We start from the raw sequence: 25,151 nt of genomic DNA, 5'->3' as shown, positions 1-25,151 counted from the left end.
CTGAAAACAATACAGTCGTCCCTCACTACATCGTGGTTTGAACATCGCTCCTCACTCGATCGCGTTTAAAAAAATAATAATTAATTAATTAATTATTGCTATTTTGTGGTTGACTATTGCCTATTATTAGTCAAACTACAAGTTGCATGTAGTATTCCGGTCACTTGGCATCAGTAATGTTACACTGATTAGACATGACATTATCTTACCGTCACACTGCATGGGGTCAGCCATGACATGTCTGACATGATATCGGGAAAAGATGTTCTCCTCCCATTTCTTGTGGAAGTGGTACATTTTTTGCCTCTTATTTTGTCCTTCTTCCCCACTTTGTTTGAAACCCTTTCTTAAGTTTAGAATAAATAAATTTGAGGCCAACTATTTAGCTCGGTAGCATGCTACTGTATGTTCAAAGCAGCGGCCGTCTCGTGTCCCTGCAGTGATCCCGTAGCCTGTGCATTACAGTTGAGCAATGTGTTGTAAACAAAGAATAATGTACAGTGTAAAGGTGACTATTGGTGTTATTTCATGTCTACAGGGCTCTAATAATGGTAAAGAATGTATTTAGAAAGTCATACACAGGTTTCCTATGCTCTAACTACAAAAATATTCTGTTTATTAATATTGAATCCTACTTCAAATTCACTTATCGCGGTAGGGTATGCAACCAATTGGCTATGATAAACGAGCGACGATGTAGTTAAATAATAACCTTTTGAAATTATTTACTAGTGCATTTTTACAACAAATTTGACCAAAATAATGACACAAAAGAAGGCCTTTTGCTTTAGGTGCAAAAGATATACAAAGAGTACTTATGTTTGGGTTTCAAGCAGCATCTCATTCAGATATTTCAGGATAGTAAATGAAAGTTAATCCTATATACAGTACAGGTAGAAATCGAGCCATGTGTAGTTCAGGTTGAGATGTTGGATTTAAAACATTTATTTGATTTATTTCGTTGAAATAAGGATAAACCTGAAAAGAAGCAAGGGGTCCCAGTCCTCAGCTGTTGGCCTTCCAGACCCAAAAACTGTCATCGTGTTTCCTCCCAATAAAAAATGGCTTGGTGTCCTGTTTTAGTCACCTACCTCATTATGTCCATCAACTCCAAAATTACCCCCCAATCTCATTAACACTTACTGTCCATTCCATTAAACAAACTCTTTGCTGCGGGGTTTGGTGTTTATTTCTCTCATTTTTTATGAATATGTTCTGTTTTTGGTCCTAATGGTTTTACTTAATCAAGAGCAACTCACTCCATGTAAACATATGACCTGAATGGCTGGCAAGTCTGCTGATTCTGTGGCATGTGCCAAAGTAAGCTATCAACAGGAGAGTAAAAATGCTCTCTGGACTGTATTAGTTTAGGACAAAAAAAAGAATGTAAAAATAGGAATACTGTAATACAATTAACAAGAGGAAATTAAAGACAGAAGAAAATGGGTTGTGGTAAAACTTCAGTGAGTTATTTTTGCTGAGTAAAATATTTTTACCACATAAATAATTCTAATGGTAACAAAAAAAATGTTTTTTCATTTTCCTTACTGTGTAATCACAGTGAGGACGAATGGCAAACTACTCAAAACTGCGCTGTGCTGTGTGTTCATTTCACTCTTAAGTCTATGGCAAGCAAGCTTCATAACAAATCAAACAAGCAGCAACAGAATCATAGCGAGATCAAATTCGCCAATGCCAACAAGGGTCTTACATACTGTATGCTATCCAAGACAACTAAACCAACTGAGTATTAGCAATTTGGAAAACTGCAACAGACCAACAGTTGTGTGATTATCTGTACTCCATCTATGCAAATACAGAATAAAAAAACAACTATTATTCACATATAATTTACAGTAAATACTGCTAGAGTTGGCGAGTCTTGCATTAATTAATCTTTAAAAAACAAAAATGCATGGCTGCACATGGTTGCAATGTATTCCACTAAGCATCCTCCAAATGTTTATGATACTGTATACAGTATGTACTCTAGATATACACCATAAAACTCAAATGAGACATAAACTGTACTAATTACTAGTACTGTTACTAAAACACAATATTGTCAATGTGATACAAATAAAACTGATGTGCTCCGGGCATAAAATAATCTCTGGTGGTCGACTATGAATCCAATTATCACCTGGGATCTCCCCTGTGGGAATGATCTGGTTTGGGAGACATAAGATACAAATTATCACTTGTTCTCTCCAAGGGTGCAAAAATTCAGGAAGTTGAAAAAGAAGGAATTGTTGAGACTGAAAGACTCACCTCTAATCTTTGCACCATTTCCCGGATGTCTTCTCCGCAGTTGTCATGGGCAGACAACATGACACATTCCCCGCGCTCATAGAAGATTTTTATACTCATAATCCCTGAGGTCCATCCAATGACATCGCGACAAGAGCAGTTGAAAACCACATTCTTGGATTCCTCCTCAATGAGCACGATAAACTCGTTGGATATGCCGAGCAAGCAGTCCACATCCATCGACTGACCAAAGTCCCGGGCCCGAACACTCCAGGTGATGGCTCCCACACTGAACGCATGGGCATCCTTCCTGGGTTTTACTTTCTCCTTCTTCTTGGCTCCAAGGGTGATGAAGCTAAATTTGACAGCAGAGTCAATCGTAGCAGTGCTAACAAAGTTTTCCGCCAGGTCCTTTAGATACTCCTGACGTGTGCGGGTCGCCATTGCTCGGAACTTCTCTGACTTATGCGCTGCGTTTTCTCCATTTATGACTTTGGCAAGCAGGAAGTCCCTAAAAACTGCAGACTTTGGGAAAGTCACAGACTTTGGAATGGGAGGGCCGAATGGAGGCACGTCTTTTGACCTGGACACAGCCACACTGGAAAAACAATATGAAGTTATTGGTTTAACTGAAACGCATATATAAAAATCACCCATTTACTGTAAATGGGGAAACTACACCACCCTAATACAAAGTGAAGCTCATTTTAATCATGTGCTGTTAAACAAATGCTGGGCTTTCATGTCTTGTAAGTAATAATTTTCAGGTGATAATAACGGTTTCACTACTGAGAAGACGTAAATACTCTTCTGGTTCTTCTACTGTCAATTACTATAAAGTCATGGCAAAAACTACCGAGAGCACTAGGCGGAACCTTATCATTATTTTTCTAAATGAATGCATCTTAAAAGTGGCATGATGGCCTTTATGCCCATCAAAAGATAAACACACCTACTTACTTTGCCTTAAAGATATTCATTTACCTCTCATTCCAGTGCACTATCGCTGGAATATTTGTTGATTTGACTCGACACCACAAACTGTTGTCCAGGTTTAAAAATAGCTTTAAAGAATCCTCAAAGGCACGCTTGTTTTATTTACCTGTAGCAGACATTTTCAGTGCAGGGGTTGTGGACTTTGACGATGACAAACACATGCTGGAAATGAGAGCGGATGCTCTTTGGAGTAAAAGGAAGGGCCCCGGGCTCCTGGAACACGATGGTGACTATATCATTGCCAATGTGCCTCTTCCGTAATAACTGAAAACAAAACAGGGTCAAAAGTTAAATTAAAAAAAGGACACATTTTGTATATGGGAGGTTATGTTAAAACCTCCCTGCTCTTCATAAATCTTCATTCTCTTGTTAGGATGTGATTTATTTTAATCCCTGTATCACAACCACAAATGGAAGGGTTTTACTTAGTCTGCCACTACGCTCATAAATAAAATATACTGTAGATCAAGTCTTAATCACAAACTTTAACTCAATCAGCGTTATAGGATAGGATAGGATTTAGGGTAGAGAAAATCCACCCCCAAACCTAATTTTGACAGCTTCTTTTGTTGGGTTGTCCACTAACCCTGTATTTTCTGGGATTATGTGAATTTGGACCAAGCTACAATAGAGATTTGAGAATTTCACAGGATGATTGTGGCAAAATCTATTTGGCCCTCAGGGCCACCAAGGGCGATTGAATAACGCAAACCCACTTTGCTATGTTAATAAGAGACAAAGACCACCAGGCATATTAAGGCGTTTCAGTGCCCCTTAAGTTTGTTAATCATTAATGTGGCTGCAAGGTTGTATTCCCAAGTGCAAAATGGAAAAGGTGTGTAAATAGTCAACTCGTGAACCTTTGTGATTGCAATTTTATCACGCCAATTGTTGTCAGGCAACTACAATCACTTAATTCTACTTGTCAGCATAGACACAGAGGCACATCTAATACAGTCAGGTCCAGCCCCTGGGGATGCATTGATTAAAATCCTACTATGAGGTATCGTTGCCATGGCAATACTCATAGTTTCAAGTGATGGGTCGTTACCGTGGCAAAATGAGCTCTCAGGGGGATTTTGGCAGGAGTTTGGAATGAAGGTACAATCGGAGAGTTGTCCTTCTACCTAGCCAGCATCAATGTGGTTTACCAAACAGGCACGAGAGCATGGTGGTGTGGAGGAACATTTGGACGTAAATTGATGATTGTGTTGTTTACTGACCTGCTGTCTGTTGTTAGGGGTGTAGGGGAGCATGGTGGATACGTGAAACATCAGCTCATAGTCCTTATAGGTGGTGTAGAGAGAATGTGTGCCTGTGGAATCAGCTGGAACACAACACAAACAACTCAGACATTTGTTATAATTTTTCATACATAATGAATCAGTTTCTCTTTGAATGCTCTGAACGCCTGTTTGGATGCTGGAGTTGTATTGATAGAATAAGGTCTTTCTGGATGGAGTTCAGGCGGTCCTCCCTTTTGGTGTTCCCATAATAAAGAGAACCATTTACGTGTGCGTGGCAGAAGAATAAGTAGTTGCACCTCACTGATCTCTGACACATCTTAAGTAAGTATGATCATGTGTAGAATTACTACAGCTTCTGTTTAGACTACTCGGACCACCAACCGTCCACTATCACCAACGGGTTTCGAAAAGCTGGACTGAATTAATAGGATAGCTCAAGCGAAATAAGCAAAAAGCGACAACAAAAGAGAGAGAGAGAGCGAGAGAGAGGAAGAGAGAGAGAGGGAGAGAGAGACTGAAGTGTGTGATGAAGGAATTATGAGGCTGTTCAATTATGATGCTTGTCAAGACGACTTGAGTGGTTTTAGTTCCTAGGAGGAGGAGGAGGATGGCGATGAATAACTTTTCTGCTAGGCTACTGTTTAACTAGTCATCTTACACTCACTGTTCAGCACGGTTTGGAAAAAAGCATTTATTTAATCAAAAGTTAAACGAATCTTTCTGTGTAACATCATTCTGTGTACTAAATATCCCATGTTACGGCGTGGGCACTTGTAGTTTATAGACAGGTGCGGCCTTTATATGTACGGATCTTTTTTTTCTTTAAATTTAGTGGGTGCGGCTTACATACCAGTTCGCTCTATAGTCCGGAAATTACAGTACCAACCAACACTGGCTGCATGCTTGGTCCAAGTCGTTTGACTGTCGCGACCATCATGAAAAATAAAGATAGTATCCTTGAACATGTGAAGGGATCTGATCCTATGAGACCGACAGTGATAACTAAGCAGTATAGTTTTCTCATGTTTCAGACTTCAACCTTATAATAAGCCTTTCTCTCCCTCGCTTGCAACTCCCCTTCAAGCAAGCTAACCAAGGGGATAAAAGTAAGTTGTTATTCTCTCTTTTTTTATTACTGTTTCATTTCATTCTTGTATTTATTAATTTTTTTTACTGTATTTACTATGTACTTCATTTGTTCTTATGTGTTAATTCAGGTATAAGTTCCGTCTTACACTAAAACGCGACCTACAATGTTGGAACTAAACTCGTTCGTAGACTGAAGACCTCCTGTACAGACTTAATCAACAGCGCCTCTGCTGGTTGCACCCAAGTAGTGCGCCCCATTTAGCCTCAATTTCTGCAGGACATGATTAACCACAACCAGTTCCACATTGACAGAATACTTAACGGGCAATTTAATTAATTTACCATTATGCTGATCCCTAATTTAGATCCCTTACAAACATATACAACTTCAAAGAAAACAACATAGGGGATCATCTACCCTTAGCTTAGAGTTTGGGTAAACAGGTTTACACTGTTTAGCTTGTGTGCTGTGTGGTGCATCTTACTTTTGTTATCTAGCTGCGCTCGGTACTTTGTAAAGCCTTTGAGGCGCACTCTCTGGCCTAGTAGATCCAAGAACTCCTCCAACGCTGGTCCGGCACTCTCGTTATTGTACATCTCTTCCTCTGTGCTCTGGCCCGCCTTACAATAAAGCACACCCACCTTGTGCTGGAAACTTAGCTGAAAATAGAGCACATAAAAGGACACACTCAGTGAGTAAATTTCCTGTTGCTGATGTATAGCACACAAAACACTTATGCGTACTATGCGTGATGCACTCAAGGCCAGAGAGTGCCCACTTTCTGTCTTTCATAAACTCTTCTAGGAAAGAGCCGAACTCCCTTTTTCTTAAGTAAAAATCTTATGAGCCACATGTTGATTTAAAGGAAAACTGCAAACTTCTTTGGAATTTTGCCCATCATCCACAATCCTTATGTGAGACATGAACACATACAGTATGTCTTTCTCTTTTGTGTGTTCTAAAGATATAAAAAGTTAAAAAGACAGCACTAAGAATACACGTAATGGGAAACACATATTCCACCTATAAAGCCTTCTGAAAAAAACTCCAAAAAATCTTCAACAACGCTACATTCGCATATAATGTGACGTGCATATTAACCAAGCTACAGCGACATTGTTATTAATATTATTAACATTGTTTCGCCGATCTAACTACATTACTGGCGTATCGACACTTTGTCGACACACCGCAGCGCGTCACAATGTGCTTACAACGCCTCAGGCCACTACCGGAAGTAAAGCTACATATAGGAGCTGCCGCTACTGCTGCTGTGTTTTTGTTTTTGAGTTCGGACAAGTTAATGCTAGGTGTAGGCGTTCGTTTCTATGTTGCTATGTGAAATCAATGCACCCAGGAAAGAAGTTCCGGTAATGCTTAAAAGGACCAAAATACAGCAAAATGCTCTAAGTATTACATGGTATCATGAATGTGCCTGTTACTACATGGTCACAGCACGTATATAAAACCATAAAACCTTTTTGGGGGGTTTTGGAGGTGTTTTAATAAGAGTCTTTGTAGGCGGCATAAATGTGTCCCATTACGTGGAGTAAAGAGCTGTCTATTTTTAGCTGTTTTTCTATCTTTGGAATGCACAGAAAAGAGAAAGTCTCTTATAAGGATTGAGGATGATGGGCAAAATTCCAAAAAAGTGCAGTTTTCCTTTAACTCTCACCAGGTTGAAAGCTGCAACAGAGGAATGACTGTTAAGTAACGACCAGTGAATTAGACACATACACAAGGATGGTACACCTTTTAGTGCCTTCTAAAGATTTATCATGGGTTGATTTGCTTTGCTTGTAATTATAATTATTATTTTGGTATTGCATAAAAGACACATGTCAAAATGTCAACACTTCAAACTGTTCAAATATAACACTGATGTTTTTTTTGACTGTGAGTATTGACACCGCCAAGGTCTGACAGGTTAAAGTGACATGTGGCGCCTCCTCCACCAACATCAGTCTTTAATGGCTCACTTTTCCTTGATGCTGACTAAAACAAGGGAGTCAAAGAGGAAATAATAAATGACCCCCCCAGCCCCCGGTATTTGGCACCTGTTGCTCTGTATTTTCAAGCTGAAGACAGCTCCTTGAGCTTGACCCAGGGTCAATACAGCAAAACAAAAAGGCTTCTGTTGATGTGAAAATCAACGGAAACAAAGCGGAATTGCCTTTCTCCTCCCCTACAGGTCATCAGCTCCCGATGCACTGCTGACACTGTTGTCATGGCGACTTCCTCTATCAGGCAATCTGCAGAGCACTAAAGTGGCAGCAGTGACAGAAGGCTATTATACCACGGCAAGCAGTGGAAATGGCAAAATGAGGAAAAAAAATCCGACATTACTGGGGCTCACTTAACCTTTTGCTCTTGTTAGGACTTTTGCCAATGGCAAGGACAATCACATTGACTTCAGGTGAAAATATGTTACACCTTTAAAAGTGCAAACACATCAGCACACGACACGTGTTTGGGTAAAGCTCCTGACATAAAGCACATAATATGTATTCCATCGTTCAACTCATCTAACACTAAACAAATAACTCTGTGTCCCTCAATGGTAACAAAAAAATGTATTTGTAGTGTCATTTATGTCATACAAACTGAAAGCAGTATCGGGAGCTTGTGCTGAATAAACAAAGAGGAATTTCAATTCGAGTCACGATATAATTTCAGGTTAATCCTCAAGTCTCAACATGGTGACAGGGGATTGATTTCTTAATTCATTCTTTAGGGAGGGGTGTTGTTGCAATGACAGCCTCCGTAGGAGACATATTGTGTTGAATCTGTGGAACATATGGAACCTGAAAAGCGATATGGTTAGTCGTGAATGTTTTGGCTCGACTGCTTAACTAGTATTTGTGTTTTTAATATTATATTTCTAAGACAGTGGAAGCTCGGTTTTTGTACACCCTGTTTTTTGTCAAATTGGGTTTTCAATTAAAAGTACAGTAGTACCTTGCATAACGTAAACCTCCTTTTACGTAAAATCCACCGAACGTAAAGAATTTATGTAAAGTTTTTGCATCGTATTACGTAAGAAATTCCATATAATGTAAAGCGTCAAGTCGGTGCAAGTTCAGAAATTCGATTTGAATAGCTCACGCGACAGAGAGAGGGAAACATTTTCTATGACTACCAGAGTACACTTGGTGACGCTTTCCGACGCTTCACGCTCTCATTGGCTGATTACTGGGGCACCGCCTACGCTCTCATCTCATTGGCTGATTATCGGGGCACCGCCTACGCTCTCAACTCATTGGCTGATTTATACAGCGACTATGTGAGTTTGTGTGAGAGACAGGCTTCTCCCTTCAACCTCCCTTCCTCATCGTAGCCGCCCTTAAACTAGTTGATTGTTTTTGTTTTTCAGTTTTATGCATTTACAGTAATCTTATTTATTACCTTATTTTATATTGGAATGTTACTCTCCTATGTTTTTGCTAACTTTTTCTTATATTTTCCCACCATACTTGGTGGACTTTGAATATTTTGAAGGGCCAAAGGGGTGAGTTTGGGAAGATCTTGGAAAGAATTAGGCTATTTACATGTATTTTACGCTTCGTATAACGTAAAATGATGATGATTGTACCTGCTGCTGAAGTTTACAATAAAAGTTCAAGTCAGCAAGTATACAGCTCTAAGTGTCCACTCTTTAAGGTTAAGGTTGTACAGGACTCTTCCGTACCCTCCCTCCACCACCACTCATCACTGTGTGTGATGTTAAATGTACGTTTATCCATGTCATTCGTCATTGATATGTGTTTTGCAGTTTTCTGCATGTAAAAATTATAATTATTCTCTGTAAATGTGTTTTTGTGTTCAGATTTTTGGGTGTCTGGAACGGATGAATTGGACTTACATTATTTCTTATGGAAAATTTTTTATTAGGTTTTCGTATATGTTTTAATTTTGGTCTGATCTTCTGTAACAAATTAATGACAAAAAATAACGTTCTACTGTAAACAATTTCATATAATGGTAGTAAATCAGGTTGCTCCAAATTAAAAAAACAAAAGCTGAAAATGAATGTACAACTAACTACAATGGAGCTAAGACAGTTGAGGTTTGGTATTTTTCCAGCTTTTAATCTTGACGGTTTACATGAAAAGCTTACTTAGGAAAATAGTTCATGATGCTATCACCTGAAATCACATCTCAAAATGGGATTAAACGCCTGATGGGTTTTCCAGTCCATCTGCGCACATGTGAAATGCATTCACATGTGCGCTTGTCTCCTTTTACATTATGGTTATTACAGCAGCCAACAGTGGTGCTGCTTTGAGGGATTTTCTCTCTTCGCTAGCCAAGAAAACACACAAAATAATCTGATAGACGTAAAAACATAAGTAAAAGACTAACATCTGTTGCACACTAGCCACTGTGCGCACACACACACACACACACACACAAATATTGAGTAGAAAAAGTAGGTGCGCTAAAATTATGCCAGACGGACCAAACTTGGCTTCTTTGAGTTTCTCCTGTCAGTTTGTTGAGGTGCTGAAAGTCCATTTGGGTTGTGGGATAGATGCCATGTTCAACGTTTGACTTTAATGATTAAACCAGGAGTGTGCAATAATATGGATTCCCACACATAAAATTGGTCACTACTTGAATTACCCATCCTTTTAATAAAGTAAACTTGTGGTTATAAGAGAAGCGGTTATCATCTTATTTACATTTAACTCGCTTTAGTGATGGCACTCCTCCTGTTTACTCTGCGAGAAAAAAACTAAAACTCTGATTAAGAGCGACATGGCACTCACATTCACATTTTAAGAGGCTGGCCCCTGTCGTTTGGAAGGATGGCTTATTGCTAACAAATGTAATTACACTGATAAGTAGCCGTATCTCTGATAGTCAGACAAGCGAGTGCTGCTTAATCCCTGCGCGCTTCTTCCCAACCGATAAATCGTCAGCTAATACCTGACTGTGCCCTTATCACTAAAAGACCACTCAAACCGAGATAAAGCCGGGTGACATCCTTTGCCATTCAAGCAAAAATACCTCATCACAAGCACACAATCAAGTTATTAAATATAAGCCCCTCCAGCAACCAGGTGATATAAGTCAAAATAATCAATGTAGGATACGCAGTGTGTGGGATTTACATCGATTCTAATGAAGCGCCTGTCTTCTATTCCTTCCATGTTGGTCGGGAGGTTCCTACTATTTTATTGTTTGATGAAAAATAATGTCAACACATATCATAGATATGAAATACATATTGCTAAATATTGCTATACAGTATTGATTAATTGAAAGTACTGTTTGGAGTATCTGTACTTTGCAAACACTTTTTAATTGCTTCATCCCCAAATTCTCGTCACCCACCCTCAGGCCCATAGACATTTCCTGGTAAACACCCACAATGTATGCCGCTGTGAGTCTTTGCTGTTGTTTTCACTTCAACATAGTCGTTATCTCAGCTGCTGGCTTTTGGGTTCAACATTTTGTTGTGACATTCCCCATTTATGTAGTTAATAATAAATGGCATGGTGCTTCCAAAATGTCAAATTATTCAGAAGACTGCCATATTTTCCACACAAGCGTGTGCTCCTGAACAAGACACTTAACATTTGACTGCTTAATCACCAGCCACTAAAAAAGTCCGCACTCACCCCCTGTTCATCCAGCTTGAGGAGCTGCTCCGGGACTTTTGGGGAGTTGATCGCAAGCCTCAAGCACTGGATATTGAGCTCCGGGATTACATATTCAAGTACTTCCTTCAGTGGCAACCCGCGGGCTGTCCCGTGTCGTGCCGTGGATGGAATCGCATCTTCCAGGATGGCTCCACGGAGGGTGGTCAGCTGTCAAGACACACATAATAATATTACCTACTAACTAATATATGGCTGTGTCAAATCATCACTCAGTGCTTTTAATACATCTCTTGGGCTGGATCTCATTAAATGGTGCAGGTGTACCCAATTTTGTGGCCTGGAAGTATATTAGGGTTAGATCTCAGTGTGCTCCTACCATCTAGGTCAGTAAGTCTGGAACAGTGTTTTGATGATGGCTTGAAACATTTTGAGTCAAATGAAAATGGGTAAGCTCATGCCTGCTGCTGTGAGATCCAGTTATGATACCGTTTTATGTCATGTCGTGCTATTTAGGGCAATGGCTCATTACAGCTCCAATGGGCAGCATTAACATCTCCCATTATAAATAATTAAAACCGTCTAAACTGTACACTCGATGTTAAGTGTTATTTTAGTGTTACGGCCATTCATGTGCCGGTAATGGTTGAAGCAAACAGCTTTAAAGTGCGATGCCCGTAACGATGTGTTGTTGTTTGGAACATTACTGACACATTTACACCTATGAATCCCGCTGCTATCTGCACGGCCTGTGGACTTAGATGTCAGCAGGCAATGGTTTCCTGAGAGAGAGAGAGAGAGAGAAAGGCATGCTGGAAAGCAGATTACTTAACAGCAAGTGAGAGTGGGATAGAAGCTGGGAGAGCTGGGGCTTAATAATAAGAGACCATGCAAATAGACGCTCCAGTGGTTCGGGAGTTAAAACATTGTCTGCGTGCAACATGCAGGGTTAGCATGACCCAGATACATTGTTTTATCGTGGGAGTGCCGCCACGACCCAAGACTAGTGCTGGATATCGGTGACATTTCTTTGCCTGACACATCTGTTGCACCTGAATTATTCATTGGCTGAGACCACCGAGCATCTATCAGTGAGAGATTCCTGTACCACCAGGGACCATGGGACTGTGCATCCCAGTTTGTGGATTAATAATGCCGTGTGCACGTAGGTAAGGGAGAGTGAACAAGGCCAATGGCAATGAGACGGCATCAGTGTCTGCTAGTGCAGGACACACCAACCAAGTCACAACTGGCACAGAACCATCGGACACGTTTGGGTGGTTGATGCAGACTTGGGAAGCATTTGCCTCGACTCCTGTTCGGGAGCACTGAAGCGTTTCTGCACACTTACAGGCTTTTCACAAACGAAGTGGTAATCACTCATAAAGTGAGGCTGTTGGGCAAGACAGGTGGGATGTTTGGCACGACAGCAATGAGGCTTCGTTCAAAGAGACTTGCTGCTTGTTCTCATTAACCAAGAACACACTTTCCGGCCTCCGAAAATAATTATTTTGTTGAAGTAACAAGTGGGAAACTTCTTTAATAATGTCTGTGAATATTCTCATTCATTCAGGCCATTGTATTCTCAGGGCATTCCATCGATCACAACTGGACTGATTGATTGATTGATTGAAACATGTATTCCATTCAAGAAAGAAGAAAACAAACGAACAATATTAAAACACTATAACATAAAACCAAACACTCTTCAAACCAGAATGAAAGGGAGCAGAAAGAAGACAAGTTTTATTATCTCTGCCCCTTTTTCAGCCACAAACAAAGTCATATTTAAAAACAATAAAAACAAAAAAATATACCTATAGTAACCTGCCGCACAGGTGGTTACACATTTCAATTACAATTCAACCAATGCCATTTCCCACAACAAAAATAACCACAGTATGACAGCCAATCATAACTGAGATAGTTCATATTTCCTCAACATACTCGTTTTAACCATTTTTTAAAATATGGTATCAGACTTGGATTCTTTAGTTTCTTTATTTAGATTGTTCCATAAACTGACTCCTTTTACAGAAACAGACTGTTCTTTAATAATAATAACAAATTAATAATAATAACATTTTTTTGTAATTATTATATTGTATTGTACTGTATTGTATTGTATTTGAGTTAGAATAAAGTATCATTAGGCCTGGGCGATATATAAATTTCATCAATTCATTTGAGTTTTTTGTTGCAGACGATTTAAGACATTAAAAATGATCGTTTTTTTCTCCTCCTGGAACGGTGCAACTGTTGCAGTGTGGCGCTTCCGTATTCCCCGCCAACATTATTTTAAACAACAGAACAGCTGGCACTTGAATTCCAAGAGGAGGAATACATCGCAAATTGCATTTTTTGTGCAAAAATGTTTAGTTTTAAGCCATTTTGCCCAGCCCTAACTATCATACATGCCGACAATGTATCCCACAGGGCATCTTGCAGTTTCATTCAATAATCACTTTATCTCACGCAAAGGCAGACGTAGTGCAAAAGTGCTTATTTAGTAAAAAATAAATATTATCCTTTTAATTATACAGGTTAGCAATGTTGAGGTGTTTTAATATTTGGTTATAGTCTCCATGCGACACCATCTGTAGAGCAGTGGTGTCGTCTAATCATAAAACACCCTTGTACTTCCAAAATGACCTCAATGACTTGAACATGTCTTGCTGAACCCTAGTGAGGCTAAGTGGCAGAGAAGATGGATGGATGGATGTCTTGCTGAGCGCAACATGAGAAATAGTCTTTAAAAGCATGTTCTGAGGAGAGGTCAATAGACAGCACTAAGCAAGCAGGTGTCTCGACCATGGATCTGTGGAACAAGTCCAATTTTATGACACTCGGCAACACAAAAAGAGAAAACTTCGGTGTATTAAGTTTACCTGACTGGTTCTGAAGGTGATTCGATAGTTGTACTGCATTCCATCTTTCTCCTTTCCATCATCCAGCCTCTCCCTGCGGACGCTGACTGCCACAGGTCCCAGATTTTCATCTACACCAAAATAGTTTTGATGCTCTGGAAATGCATTAAAAAAGAGCATTAATCTTTAACGGGATTAAGTCACATTTATTTCAGACCCTATAGATGCTGAAAAGCTGATAGAATAAGCTTTTGTGTCGGGAAAACATCTTTATATGTATTGAATGGTGTAAAAAGTGTGTGAGCTTTAAAAAAAAAAAAAAAAGGGGAAGGGATTTAAAATGAGACACAAAAGGTCCAACAGGGGTTTGAAATCAATTTTCTTATGATTAGGACACAGGAACTGCTGGATTTGAAGTTGTGAAAACACTATCACAATAAAAAAAGGAAAAATATAGCTCTGTGAATTTCCATTGAGCAACAGTAACTCATCACTGTGTGTGGACTACGGATTTAATTCGGATATGGGTGGATTTTTTTACTTAAATTGTAGGAGCTCAGTGATGCAGCAATGTAAGATAATCTTTTTGTTTTCAGATGAATCCCACAACAATCATACCCGTCTAAGATCAAGACAGGGAAATTTCTGGGATTTGTTCTATTATTTGGTTCATGTTCATAATAAGATTTCTGGGGGGTTACATGTTGCGTACATTCCGTGTATAGCATGCATCTTAAATGCACAGCTCCGTCATTGACAAAGAGGCAAAGCGCATATCCGCATGAATAATAAATTAACTGTATAAAGGTAATGCAGGGTTATCCATGTGAGGAATGCGTGGCTTGTCGGGGACGGTGGACTGCGGGAAAATGCTCTGTGAGGCATGAGGTCAAATGCTGGTAGGACGCCAAGAGGCAACTGAATACCGACTGTGTCGACTGCAGCGGAAAGTTTTTTGTCAACACATTTTCCATAACATGTCACTTGCTCACATCGCTTGGTGTTGACAATATGCCAGAGGTTGCCAAATAGATGACTTAGGTTGTCATGTCAAGTAACACCTCGTGTTTGTCATTCTGTCAAACAGCGATGCAGAGCAACTTCAAACCTCTAAAGGTCGAACATCAGATGTGTTCACTTTTTATATACAGCAGTATGTTAAGACACATTTCTTACAATGCTTCAGCTTCTTTAGCCTAGTGCCTTGCTATGTACAATATGTGACCATGACCTATATAAAAGAGTGCTTGGCCTTTTGCATGTGGATGAAACACTGTCCGTGAGGGCACACCTTGGGGAGCAACACCCCGACTGACGCTAAGATAGCTTTAGGCAATCAGTGAGATCAATGTTCAACAGGCCGGGCTGATAAAAGCTTCCTCTAAAGTGATAACATACAGTCATGCAGTTGTGAATGTGCTTTGTTTGTGCATGGGTGTGTATGTGCGTGAGGTGATGACAGACTTGTCTCTCTGATAAAACACCTCATAAAAAGGGCAAGAGCTACATTCACATTCCGTGAAAAAGCATCCTCTTGTAACTGACATTGGCACATGGTACTTCAGTTATCCAAGCATTATCTGTTGTGGCCTGTGTTACTGGAGATGTTATATACACCTCAGTAAACCAGTTCTTGGAAAATGAAGAGAGGCAGCATTTACAGTCAATAATTATCTGAGGAAGTACAGTACAATGGTCCATGTAAACATACTGTAATGGTCTCATTAACCTTGCTAGGAGGAGCTGGAGTGAAGGAACTGACACACTGATCTTAATTTAAAGCAGAACATGTTTTTGAGGACATTCAGGCATCCAACAGTGTTAAAGGTGAAGCAGCTGTTTTCTGTGGAGCTTAAGGATGGGAAATTCAATCTGCTGAGAGCAGCCAATCCTAAGACAGTGGGAAAACAGATATGTATAATGATGTGATGGGTTGGGCTGGCATGTTATTTGCAGCCACACTCACAGGTGTTTTAATGGGAAGATCGGGGACCTTGACGTGGTTTCGCTGACCCCATAGTTTCATAAGAGGGGTCCTCACACCCCACTGGCCCTCATGGTGAACAGCTGCAACACACCCTCTCTCTCACCTCTTCCTTCTCACATGACCAATCACAGCTTCTCAACAGGGTTGAGAGCAATATCGCTGGGAGGACATGACTGCTCCTTCTCCCAAGAAAGAGAAACATACGCCCTACCACCCAATACAAGTCAGCTATTGTTCTGGCCCTTATATCATCTGGTCCTGAACAAATAACTGGACGGTCAAGATATCTGATATGATGATCTCAAGCTGCTCCATTTGGGAACTTGCGCTCCCACTGTCCTGGCTTTTTCTCAAGGAAATAGATTCCACAGAGTCGTTTATTTTCAATGATATCATAGTTGTAGCGATGATGATCACTTTTACATGCATTTGCAAATCTGCCAACCTTGAAGAAATTGTGTGAGTACCCTTCCTCACTTGAAAAATCGAAGGATGCTTCACTCTGATATTTTTATGGGGCCCTATGATTTCTGCGTTAACGGAATCACGGAATTGGTCAATAAAAACGCGGAATCTGCCGGAAATTGCCAATTTGTGAATGAAATGCGGTCATCACGAGGAGAAGAAACATTTGTGTGTTGTAAGTACTTCCGCTCAATCGCGGCAGAATCTCAAAAACACTAACCCGCCCCATCCCGAACACGAAACGGTGACCTACAACCTGAAAGTTGCCGTAAAAACTTCCAAACTCATCTCTTGTGGAGCGTCACTGGAAGCTAGCTGGGTTAGCGTAGTTTAGTGCGGCCGTGTGTGTGCGCAATTCAGGCTGTATGAGTGTGTTTACAGTCTGTTGTGTTTTACCACTTCTTAATGTACGTGAGCATTTTACAATGCCCGCTGCCGTCGTGCAAATTCTGAGTGAAAGGATGAGAGGCACGTTTATTCTTGCACCCAGCTCGTCTTCACAGTCAACTGACATTCTCAACAGACACAACACACTTCCAGCCTTCAAAATAAGAGCTCTGTTGACCACATTCTGTCTAATTGTGTCAACAAAATACAGGTATCATAAAAAATATCTTATATGTATAGCAGTTGGAATTGCATCTGTAACTATGTCTTTGTAACCACAAGCGTGGGCATCCATTTGTTGTGCAGATTTTGTAGTGCAGACGCAAACAACCTATTAGAAAAATGAGCCAAATTACATCCGTTTCTGAAATACTGTGCAAAATTGGCCAATGATGTATTGCATCAATAAATGTAAGGAATTTTGCATTTAATTTACATTTAATTTACTCTCAAAAAAGTACACACTCTATGCTGGTAAAATAAGTACAAATGGTAAAAAACTGAATTCTGAAAAATTAATATGGAAAAAACAGAACTTGGATAAAAAAATAACAGAATTTAGGAACAGATGTACAAAGGCTAAAAAACAGTGATATATATTTCCGACATAACTGTATTAGTTATTGATATCAACATTTCACTTTTTTTATGTTACATTATGCCTTTTGCTGTATTTTCCCCATTTTTGTGCACATCTTTTTTTGTTTAATTTTATTTCTTCAATGTGCCGCAGGCCAATAACAATGAGCCACGGGCCGCAAATGGCCCCTGGGCTGCAGTTTGGACACCCCTGCTTTTATAGTGCTTCGTCAACTGACTTCAACTCTGTGGCCAACCATAACTCTTGTCGAATATTTTGGAAAATGATGGAAATTAAACACAAGGGGATTGTTATTGCAGCTGGATCCTAATCGGTGCATTAGAGCAGTCATTTTTATGTTTCTTTATGTAATTTATTAAATGTTGATTGGAGGATCAAAATGTGTGTCGTGTACAAACAATGCGTACATGTTGGCAGGTCTGCATTTGTTGAACATAAACGTCTTGAAAGAAGGTGTTTCACAAAGTTGCAAGGGTATGAGAAGAAACAAAACTAATTTTCACCACCGGACCAGATATGGCACAGTTCCAACTGCCACTTGCAATCTATATTTAGAATATTGTCACCATTTTGCATTACTGTCGGCCGGCACCCCTGTGAAAGACTATTAGAAGCTGTAGTCATGTTGCTCCTCAGGTCAGAAGAGTTAGAGTTAGAGTGGTCTATAATCAATCAATCAAAATCTATAGATTGTGTGTGGCTGTACAGATTACTCCCATATAGTATAAAAACTAACTTTTACATTTAACACAATGCCATGATGGGTTATATACAAAACATTGTCATCTGGTAAAATCTGGTAACATTTCTTACCCTTCCCGTAGAAGAACTTGTGGTAATAGTATGCACCAAGGTCAATATGCTCAATGATGTAACGTTTGACCTTCTCCCTGTGGATAGGCTGGTTTTCTCTTGGCACCTCCAGTACAGAGACACCTGCATTGGTGCAGTGAGAACTCAGAGAGGATTCAAAGGAGCAGCTCTCTGACACACCACTGTAGTTGGCATTGTTGGCTCTGGAAAGCGAGATCTTTCTCTCGCCCTCACCACCGATTTCGTTGCGAAAGTGCGGGCAGCCCAAAACCAGGCTATTGCTCTTTCCGTCTCCATCATCAGCATCCAAGTTCTCCTTTGGGTTCAAGTCTTCCCTGCTGCCTAGTGGCGACTCAAAGAAGACTGAATTTCCACTACTATATGCGATTGCTCCACCATCTAGTCCTGTTCCCGTTAAAGCACCAGATCCACCACCGGACACTGCCCCTGGTCCAGCTGATGCTGCTGAAGCTCCGGTAGTTGTGTTCTTTCTCTGGCTCAGGTTAGCTCTGCTTGCTACAGCTTCACTGATGTTAAAAAGAACGCTCTGAACATCATAATGAGCAAAGCATTTTTGAAAGCTGAGCGGTCGTCGGTCATCCTCCAGAGAGAGTCTCAAAGCATCACTTTCACTTTTAATTGTCCGCAATTTCCTGAACAAAGAAGTTTCAGATGACTCTGACTTGAGACGCCTCATGAAAGATTTCTCCCGTTCCCTGCTGTAAAGGAGAGCGCTGTCAATATAGTCGTATCCTGCAATGGCAACAATCTCCCCCCTGGCAATCTGGGCTGCTGTTTGTAAGCTTGGGGAGAGGGAGGCGTCGCACCGCAGCAACTCAGGAAAACCCAGGGGTTGTACACTGCGGTGGTCCAAGGTGTTCACTCTGTAGCCCTTGAGCATTGTAAAAAAGCCATCCTCACCCAGGCCCTGGCGGTCAATAGAGGATGTACTTCCATATTCCCGATGTAAAGACGCTCCAGTGTTTGGATTAACAGCAGTTTGGTCTACTACGTCTTCAGAGTCAATGTCGCTGATTGTGACATCACTGTTGCTGCGCTGACGAATAGGATGAAGACCTTTTAGCGGCGAGTGGCTGAGGAGCTCACTGAGTGTATACTTTGCATCCGAGTAGTCTTCCTCCAAACAGACTGGTTCACCTTGCTCAAGCATTTCTACAGTATGGTCCTGCTGGCCGTTCTGAAATATTGGTATCACACTCTGATAGTTTGGTGATGGTCGTCCATCCCAGCCGTCTTTCCTTGGCGGCCATTCTGTCACCCTGGCTCTAACGCCCATTTTAGGCATTGCTGGAGTACCATTTGTTTTGCCAGGAGCTTCAAGCTTGCCCTGCATGTTGGAGCCTGGTGGTCCCATGCTCCCATTGAGTGCTTTGAGTTTCCTGCTAAATAACTCCTCTGACTGCATGGATCTGGTGTATTCTTCTGGGCCTCCCACAACTCCCACTAGTTTCGACTTATTATCAATCACCGGGCTCAAAATACTCATATCTTGAGAGCAGACTCCTTGAAGAGCAGACTTCTATGGCCCTTCTTCATTATATCATGTGATGTGCTCACTATTAATAGGAGGAGAAGAAGCCTCTTTATTGAGCGGATTTAGCAGCCGTTGTCATAACTCACAAAAGGACACTGGCAACGACTGGCACACAGCATTTGGATGTCAGGGACAAGTGTCTAGGGAATGCTGCAATACTGCAGAGTTGAATCTTTTCTCACAGTGTGTCGACTGGAAGAGGTGGACCTACGGCACAGGGACAGAAACACAGAGAGAAATATTAACACACATTGACTAATAACTGGAACATCTTTATATAAAACATGCAAAAAAGCAGATCTTGTTTGTCTTTAAAATGATGCAGCTCACTTGTGAAACAAATGAGTGTTCACATCCTGTGACAAAGAACACAATTGATAGTTGCATTGGTTTTGGACCTTGGTAGACTATACCAGGAAATGTAGCTAGCTCATTGGAGTATTTGAGAAGAGTTGTTACACGTATGGTCTGATAACTAAACAGATGTATATCAGCTTGGCCAATGCAGAACAGATGGTGGTGAAGCAAATTGCAGTAACAGGAGGCAGATGTTCATCTAGACGTTTACATGTACAAATATCTGATACAACTGCCTGCAGGATCAAACGTGCAAATAAAGCAGTAGGGATGCTTTTGCACATCCAGGTCTGCTTTTTATGCAACTTTGTTGGTTGAAAGAAAATTGACAAGACCCTGGAGAGATAAAGTGAGGACAACAAATGTGATAAACAGAAAGATATGAAATTCCTGCTGCCCCTCTGTTAGCATAAATTCACAAGGGAAGCTGATCTTATCCCTTTCCTCTCAGCTGAGCTAAGAGAATAATAAACAAAAAGGGACATTATTGACATTTGTATTCAATAGTCTCATGTAAACCGTACATGGGACTTACAATGTGCCTCTCTCTGTTAATACCCAAAATGGTACACTGATAACCTTACCAACTCATTACTGCGTGGCGGAAACACAGATTTTATTTTCTTTTATTTATTTTCTTTTCATTTATTCCAGCTGACAAAAGCCAAAGGCAGAGTGCACCGTAGACTGGTTCAGTCAATCGCAGGGTGATGGTATGGATAAGGATCTGTGCTGGAATCGATTCAAAACCAGCTGCGTCCAAGTCGGCTATGTACTGTAAATGGGTGTTTGGCCTTGATACAACACACGACAGCAATGCGCATGCAGTATACGTAAGTAAGTACTGTACACACGTGTCCGATTGAAAGAATAAGTTCCTTTCATAAGCTTCTAATCTCCTTGTACAGTCTCATTTAACCACAGACCATATAATTTAAATGGACAACATAATAAAGATCGACATATAATCCTCTACCCTAATAGGTGTTTTTGTAGATCCTGTGGGCTCAGTAGAGGACATTTAGGAGTGCATTAATCTTCGTGCACAAATAAGATCTACAAGATGCTTATACCACAAAGAATGCCAGCTGTACCACATTGACCTAAAGTATGCTTTCTTGTTCTTTGGGGCAAGTGCGGTTTATTTCTCTCACTACCACAATCATCTAAAACATCACAGAGAAAATGGGGAACTGCCTCTAGTTTCATGCTTTGGCAAATGTAATTGGTCATGTAATGGCTGCTGTATTTGAGTGCCATTGTGAAATATGATGGCAAGCTGGGCCCCCTAGGCTTTGTTTCAGCTCTCGCCAAAGGCCCTAAACATTTAGTCTACTTCCAGACAACTGTTTATATTTCTCCGTCATCTACCAATAACAAGAGGACAAACTATTTTGGAATGGAAATGTGGGCACATTCAAGCATATGTGTCCATGTGGACCGAATGCAGTACATGTATTAGTCAAATATATGAGCTCAGCTTAAAAAATACGTCATGATAATGCAATTATTTTGCCAAATTATTACCAAGTAAATGTCTTTGCTGGCTTTGTCTGGCTTTAAACAGCTTTTTTTCACAAGTGTAAGATGGTCAGTTCTTTTACACAGGCAGCACAACATTGCTGCCTTAATCAATACAAGGTCAAATCCGATGCGCCTGCTTTTTTTCACGTGTAAGATGGTCAGTTCTTTTACACAGGCAGCACGACATTGGTTTGTGTGATATGAATGCAATTTCAAACAAAGAAAGATTGATCTCGGAAATATATATTAAAGGGACTGTATGCATGTCGCTCCAAATTACATTTTTTTAAACCAAAAAAATACAAGACCACCAATGCCAACCAGCATATGTTACCAATAGTGGTTTAAAATAACGGAGTGTACAAAAAACTATAAATTTGAAAAACGATTTTAAAATTTTTGTTTGGCCTGAATAACGGCCGTTCATGGCTGTCACTCACAGCTGTTGGTATTTCTGTACATGTCAGTAGCGTGTACACACACAAAAGCAGTGTCAGAGAGGTGACCAACAATTTGCAGTCATGTTGTCGTTAGATACATTATACATTCAATGATAGATAACGTGTTGTTACGTACGCAGTACTAACTTGCGCTTGATTAAACGGAAGTTATAAAATGCAATTTGGGTAATTTTTGGTAATTTGGGTAATTTTTTAAAAATTATTGTTAAAATACAGTACATAAAACCCCAATTTAATCAATACAAGGTCAAATCCGATGCGCCTTGAATTTTCCCCCTAAATTGCAGAGATTTTACTTTGCTTTACCAATGCATTTATCGTGCATCGGCGGCTCGATGTGAGGCGGTGAATCTTCCCATCCCTAATCGTCACGTTGAGGAGATCACGCAAAACCCCTATTAAACAATGTCTATGGCACTCAGTTTCACCATGGGCTTGTTTAGTAATGAATTTGGAACACTTTTGTCTTCCTTTCCCATGAAATATTACAATGTATAAGTGAAAAAGTCAATCACATGGTAAGCTAGTGGCAGCAAAAATGTATTTTTTAAATAATGTGGGAAACACACTTGCCAACAAATCTGAAAGAGATATTTTCATATCTCCAGTAGCTTATAGTTTGGCTATTTAACACAGGGCTTTTCTTGTCAAGACAAATCCAACTGAGGTACATATTTTCAAGCGTGACAGGGACGGGAGATATGTTTGTGGACTGGTTAGTAACCAGCATGTGACTGAACACAGTCTTTTCATACTTACAAATAGAGCAAGACACAGCAAAACATGCCACCTGTGTAAATACCTTTATCAATGGTGTAACAGAGGGGTTTTTTTTTACAGATGAACAAAGAAAGTGACATGCTGCAAACAAATGTTCACTTCTAGCCTCAGCTCAGCTGAATCACTGGCAATGGACTGATAAGGCATGCTTCATAATAAAAGGCAAAGACACTGTCCAACTATTCATTCTCTCCTGTCGATCACATCACAGGGACCCCAGAGCCTTTCCCAGCTGACTGTGGCCAACAGCAGGCTACACCCTGGATGGCCAGTCAATTGCAGGGCACATACTGTACAGACAACAAAAAAAACAGGGAACTGCTAATGTCTGAGTCTATGTTATCTCATTTATGTCTAATAGGTCTTATTTTTTGTGATTATACATATCTACTATATTGGGTAATACAAATGTAAAGGCGACTATAGGCGTGTTATTTCATGTCTAGAGGTCTCTATGGAAAAAACTGTATTTAGAAGATTGTAAAAGGGTTTTCTATGCAATTTCTGTGCCAACTATGAAAATATTCCATTTATTAATATTGAATCCTACTTCGCAGAAATTCACTTATCACGGTCGGCTCTGGAATGAATTGACTGCAATAAAGGACAGACAACTGTGGGATTCAGACATCCAGGATAAATGACTGAGCTGAGCTCAACCAACCCAAAACAAGAGCGTCTAGACTTAATTGGTTGCACAAGGCCCAAGCCAAGATGAGCAGACACCAATTCATCAAGCCAGTTGAAACCAATCCCGAATCAGTGCGTGCATGCAGCTTCCTTAAGTAGACCCTGCTATCGATCACAGAGTCACTAATTCATCTTGGCAACGAGAGCGGTGTACTTTCCATGGAAATCCTCATGGAGGCTTATGAGAACATAAAAAAGCAAATAAGCATGACAGTATATCTTTTATCTTGTAGATATCGATCTTATCTATTTATCTTGTATTTGTATTTATATGGGATGTGTATTTAATATATAGTATGTGTAAATTATCTAATAAATGATCTAATGATTGCAAGATTATCTAAAGTCATTTATCTCCAATGACTGGAATGAATGATCCCAAATAATGACAGTGGGTGTAGTTGATTGTGATAACAATGTGTAGTGGGCAGTGGATTAACTATTGGTTTCCACTTATGGTGACTGCTGACTGAGATAAGGGATGAGATTAAATAGATCCTGGACCTTAGCCTGGTCTGGAGAAGGCTAAATCCACAGAATAAATCTCTATGGTAACTCATGTCAGAGCATATCCCACTTTCCACTATCCCACTTTTGTGCAACCGGTTCATGGATAAATTGGGCCGGGATAACTATGATATCCCGGCTTAATCCCTTATCCTAGTTTGGTGCCACGGGCCCCAGGTAAATAGCCTAAATCATTTCCCTGCTTGTTTGTGTTGCTATGGAGGGTCAGGAAAAGGTGAGAGGGCTTCTATTTCATGTGGGAGACAAGTCGGGATGAAGTGGTGAACATGGTGGTCTGTGTTCTCCTTCCCTCATTCTATTAACTACTTTCCCTGTGACAGTGATTAATGAACACAGTTGTACCATGTCTCCTTCCACCTCTAACACACCACACCCACAACTAATGGAGAGTGTGGCAGACTCCATGGTCAGCAGAATGTGTCTATTGTGTGACCTAAAGGAGGCTGCTTTCTGTTTTTACTCCGTAGTGGCAGGGTGTGCTTAGAAGGTAGCAGATGGCGGGTAGGCGGGCAGCTTTCCTCACAGCCTCTTATTACTAAAGTGAAGCATAATTATTATGGATGTTTAATACACAAGGGCTGACAAACCAGAGAGCTGGATGGATAAATACAAGAGACAAAAATGAGACAAAGGACAGCTATAATAACAAGAGAGCTCAGGAGAGTGCATACATCCCACAAGTAGGAATAAAAAAGTTAGACAGTCAATTCGTTGATAATGTTCCAGTCCAGTCCTGATGGTGGTGGTATTGCACATTATGAACATCTCAACCTCTATTCCTACATGTGACATCTAAATTGACAATAGTTAATAGTACTTCACTTCATCTTTTACAGGACTACCCGAGAAAATTCAAGTCCTAGTTGCATTAGAACAAAGACCAAAACTCCAGTAGGTGTACAAGTCAGAGTTCAAACTACATTTTGTGGAAAAAGATGCCTCTAAAGGCA

The 25,151-nt window shown here is 40.3% G+C and overlaps 1 protein-coding gene across 4 annotated transcripts in view; it reads right to left on the bottom strand.

The window, feature by feature from the left end:
- The window catches only part of LOC129194454 (signal-induced proliferation-associated 1-like protein 2), a 117,378-nt gene that overhangs the window by 42,351 nt on the left and 49,876 nt on the right, over positions 1 to 25,151 (bottom strand). For all 4 annotated transcript variants that reach the window (XM_054799731.1, XM_054799734.1, XM_054799733.1 and 1 more), the window contains exons 2-8: positions 18,307 to 20,068; positions 14,075 to 14,208; positions 11,208 to 11,396; positions 6,068 to 6,242; positions 4,470 to 4,573; positions 3,353 to 3,510; positions 2,272 to 2,848 (exon numbers count right to left, since the gene is read on the bottom strand). In XM_054799731.1, coding sequence (XP_054655706.1) covers positions 2,272 to 2,848; positions 3,353 to 3,510; positions 4,470 to 4,573; positions 6,068 to 6,242; positions 11,208 to 11,396; positions 14,075 to 14,208; positions 18,307 to 19,813 — 2,844 coding nt within the window. In that variant the 5' untranslated portion in view covers positions 19,814 to 20,068. The remainder of the gene's footprint in view (positions 1 to 2,271; positions 2,849 to 3,352; positions 3,511 to 4,469; positions 4,574 to 6,067; positions 6,243 to 11,207; positions 11,397 to 14,074; positions 14,209 to 18,306; positions 20,069 to 25,151) is intronic.

Source organism: Dunckerocampus dactyliophorus, chromosome 14, assembly GCF_027744805.1.
Source record: "Dunckerocampus dactyliophorus isolate RoL2022-P2 chromosome 14, RoL_Ddac_1.1, whole genome shotgun sequence".
Lineage (NCBI taxonomy): Eukaryota > Metazoa > Chordata > Actinopteri > Syngnathiformes > Syngnathidae > Dunckerocampus > Dunckerocampus dactyliophorus.
The sequence above is the reverse complement of the archived record's forward strand: the minus strand, read 5'-3'. Positions and strand labels throughout refer to the sequence as shown.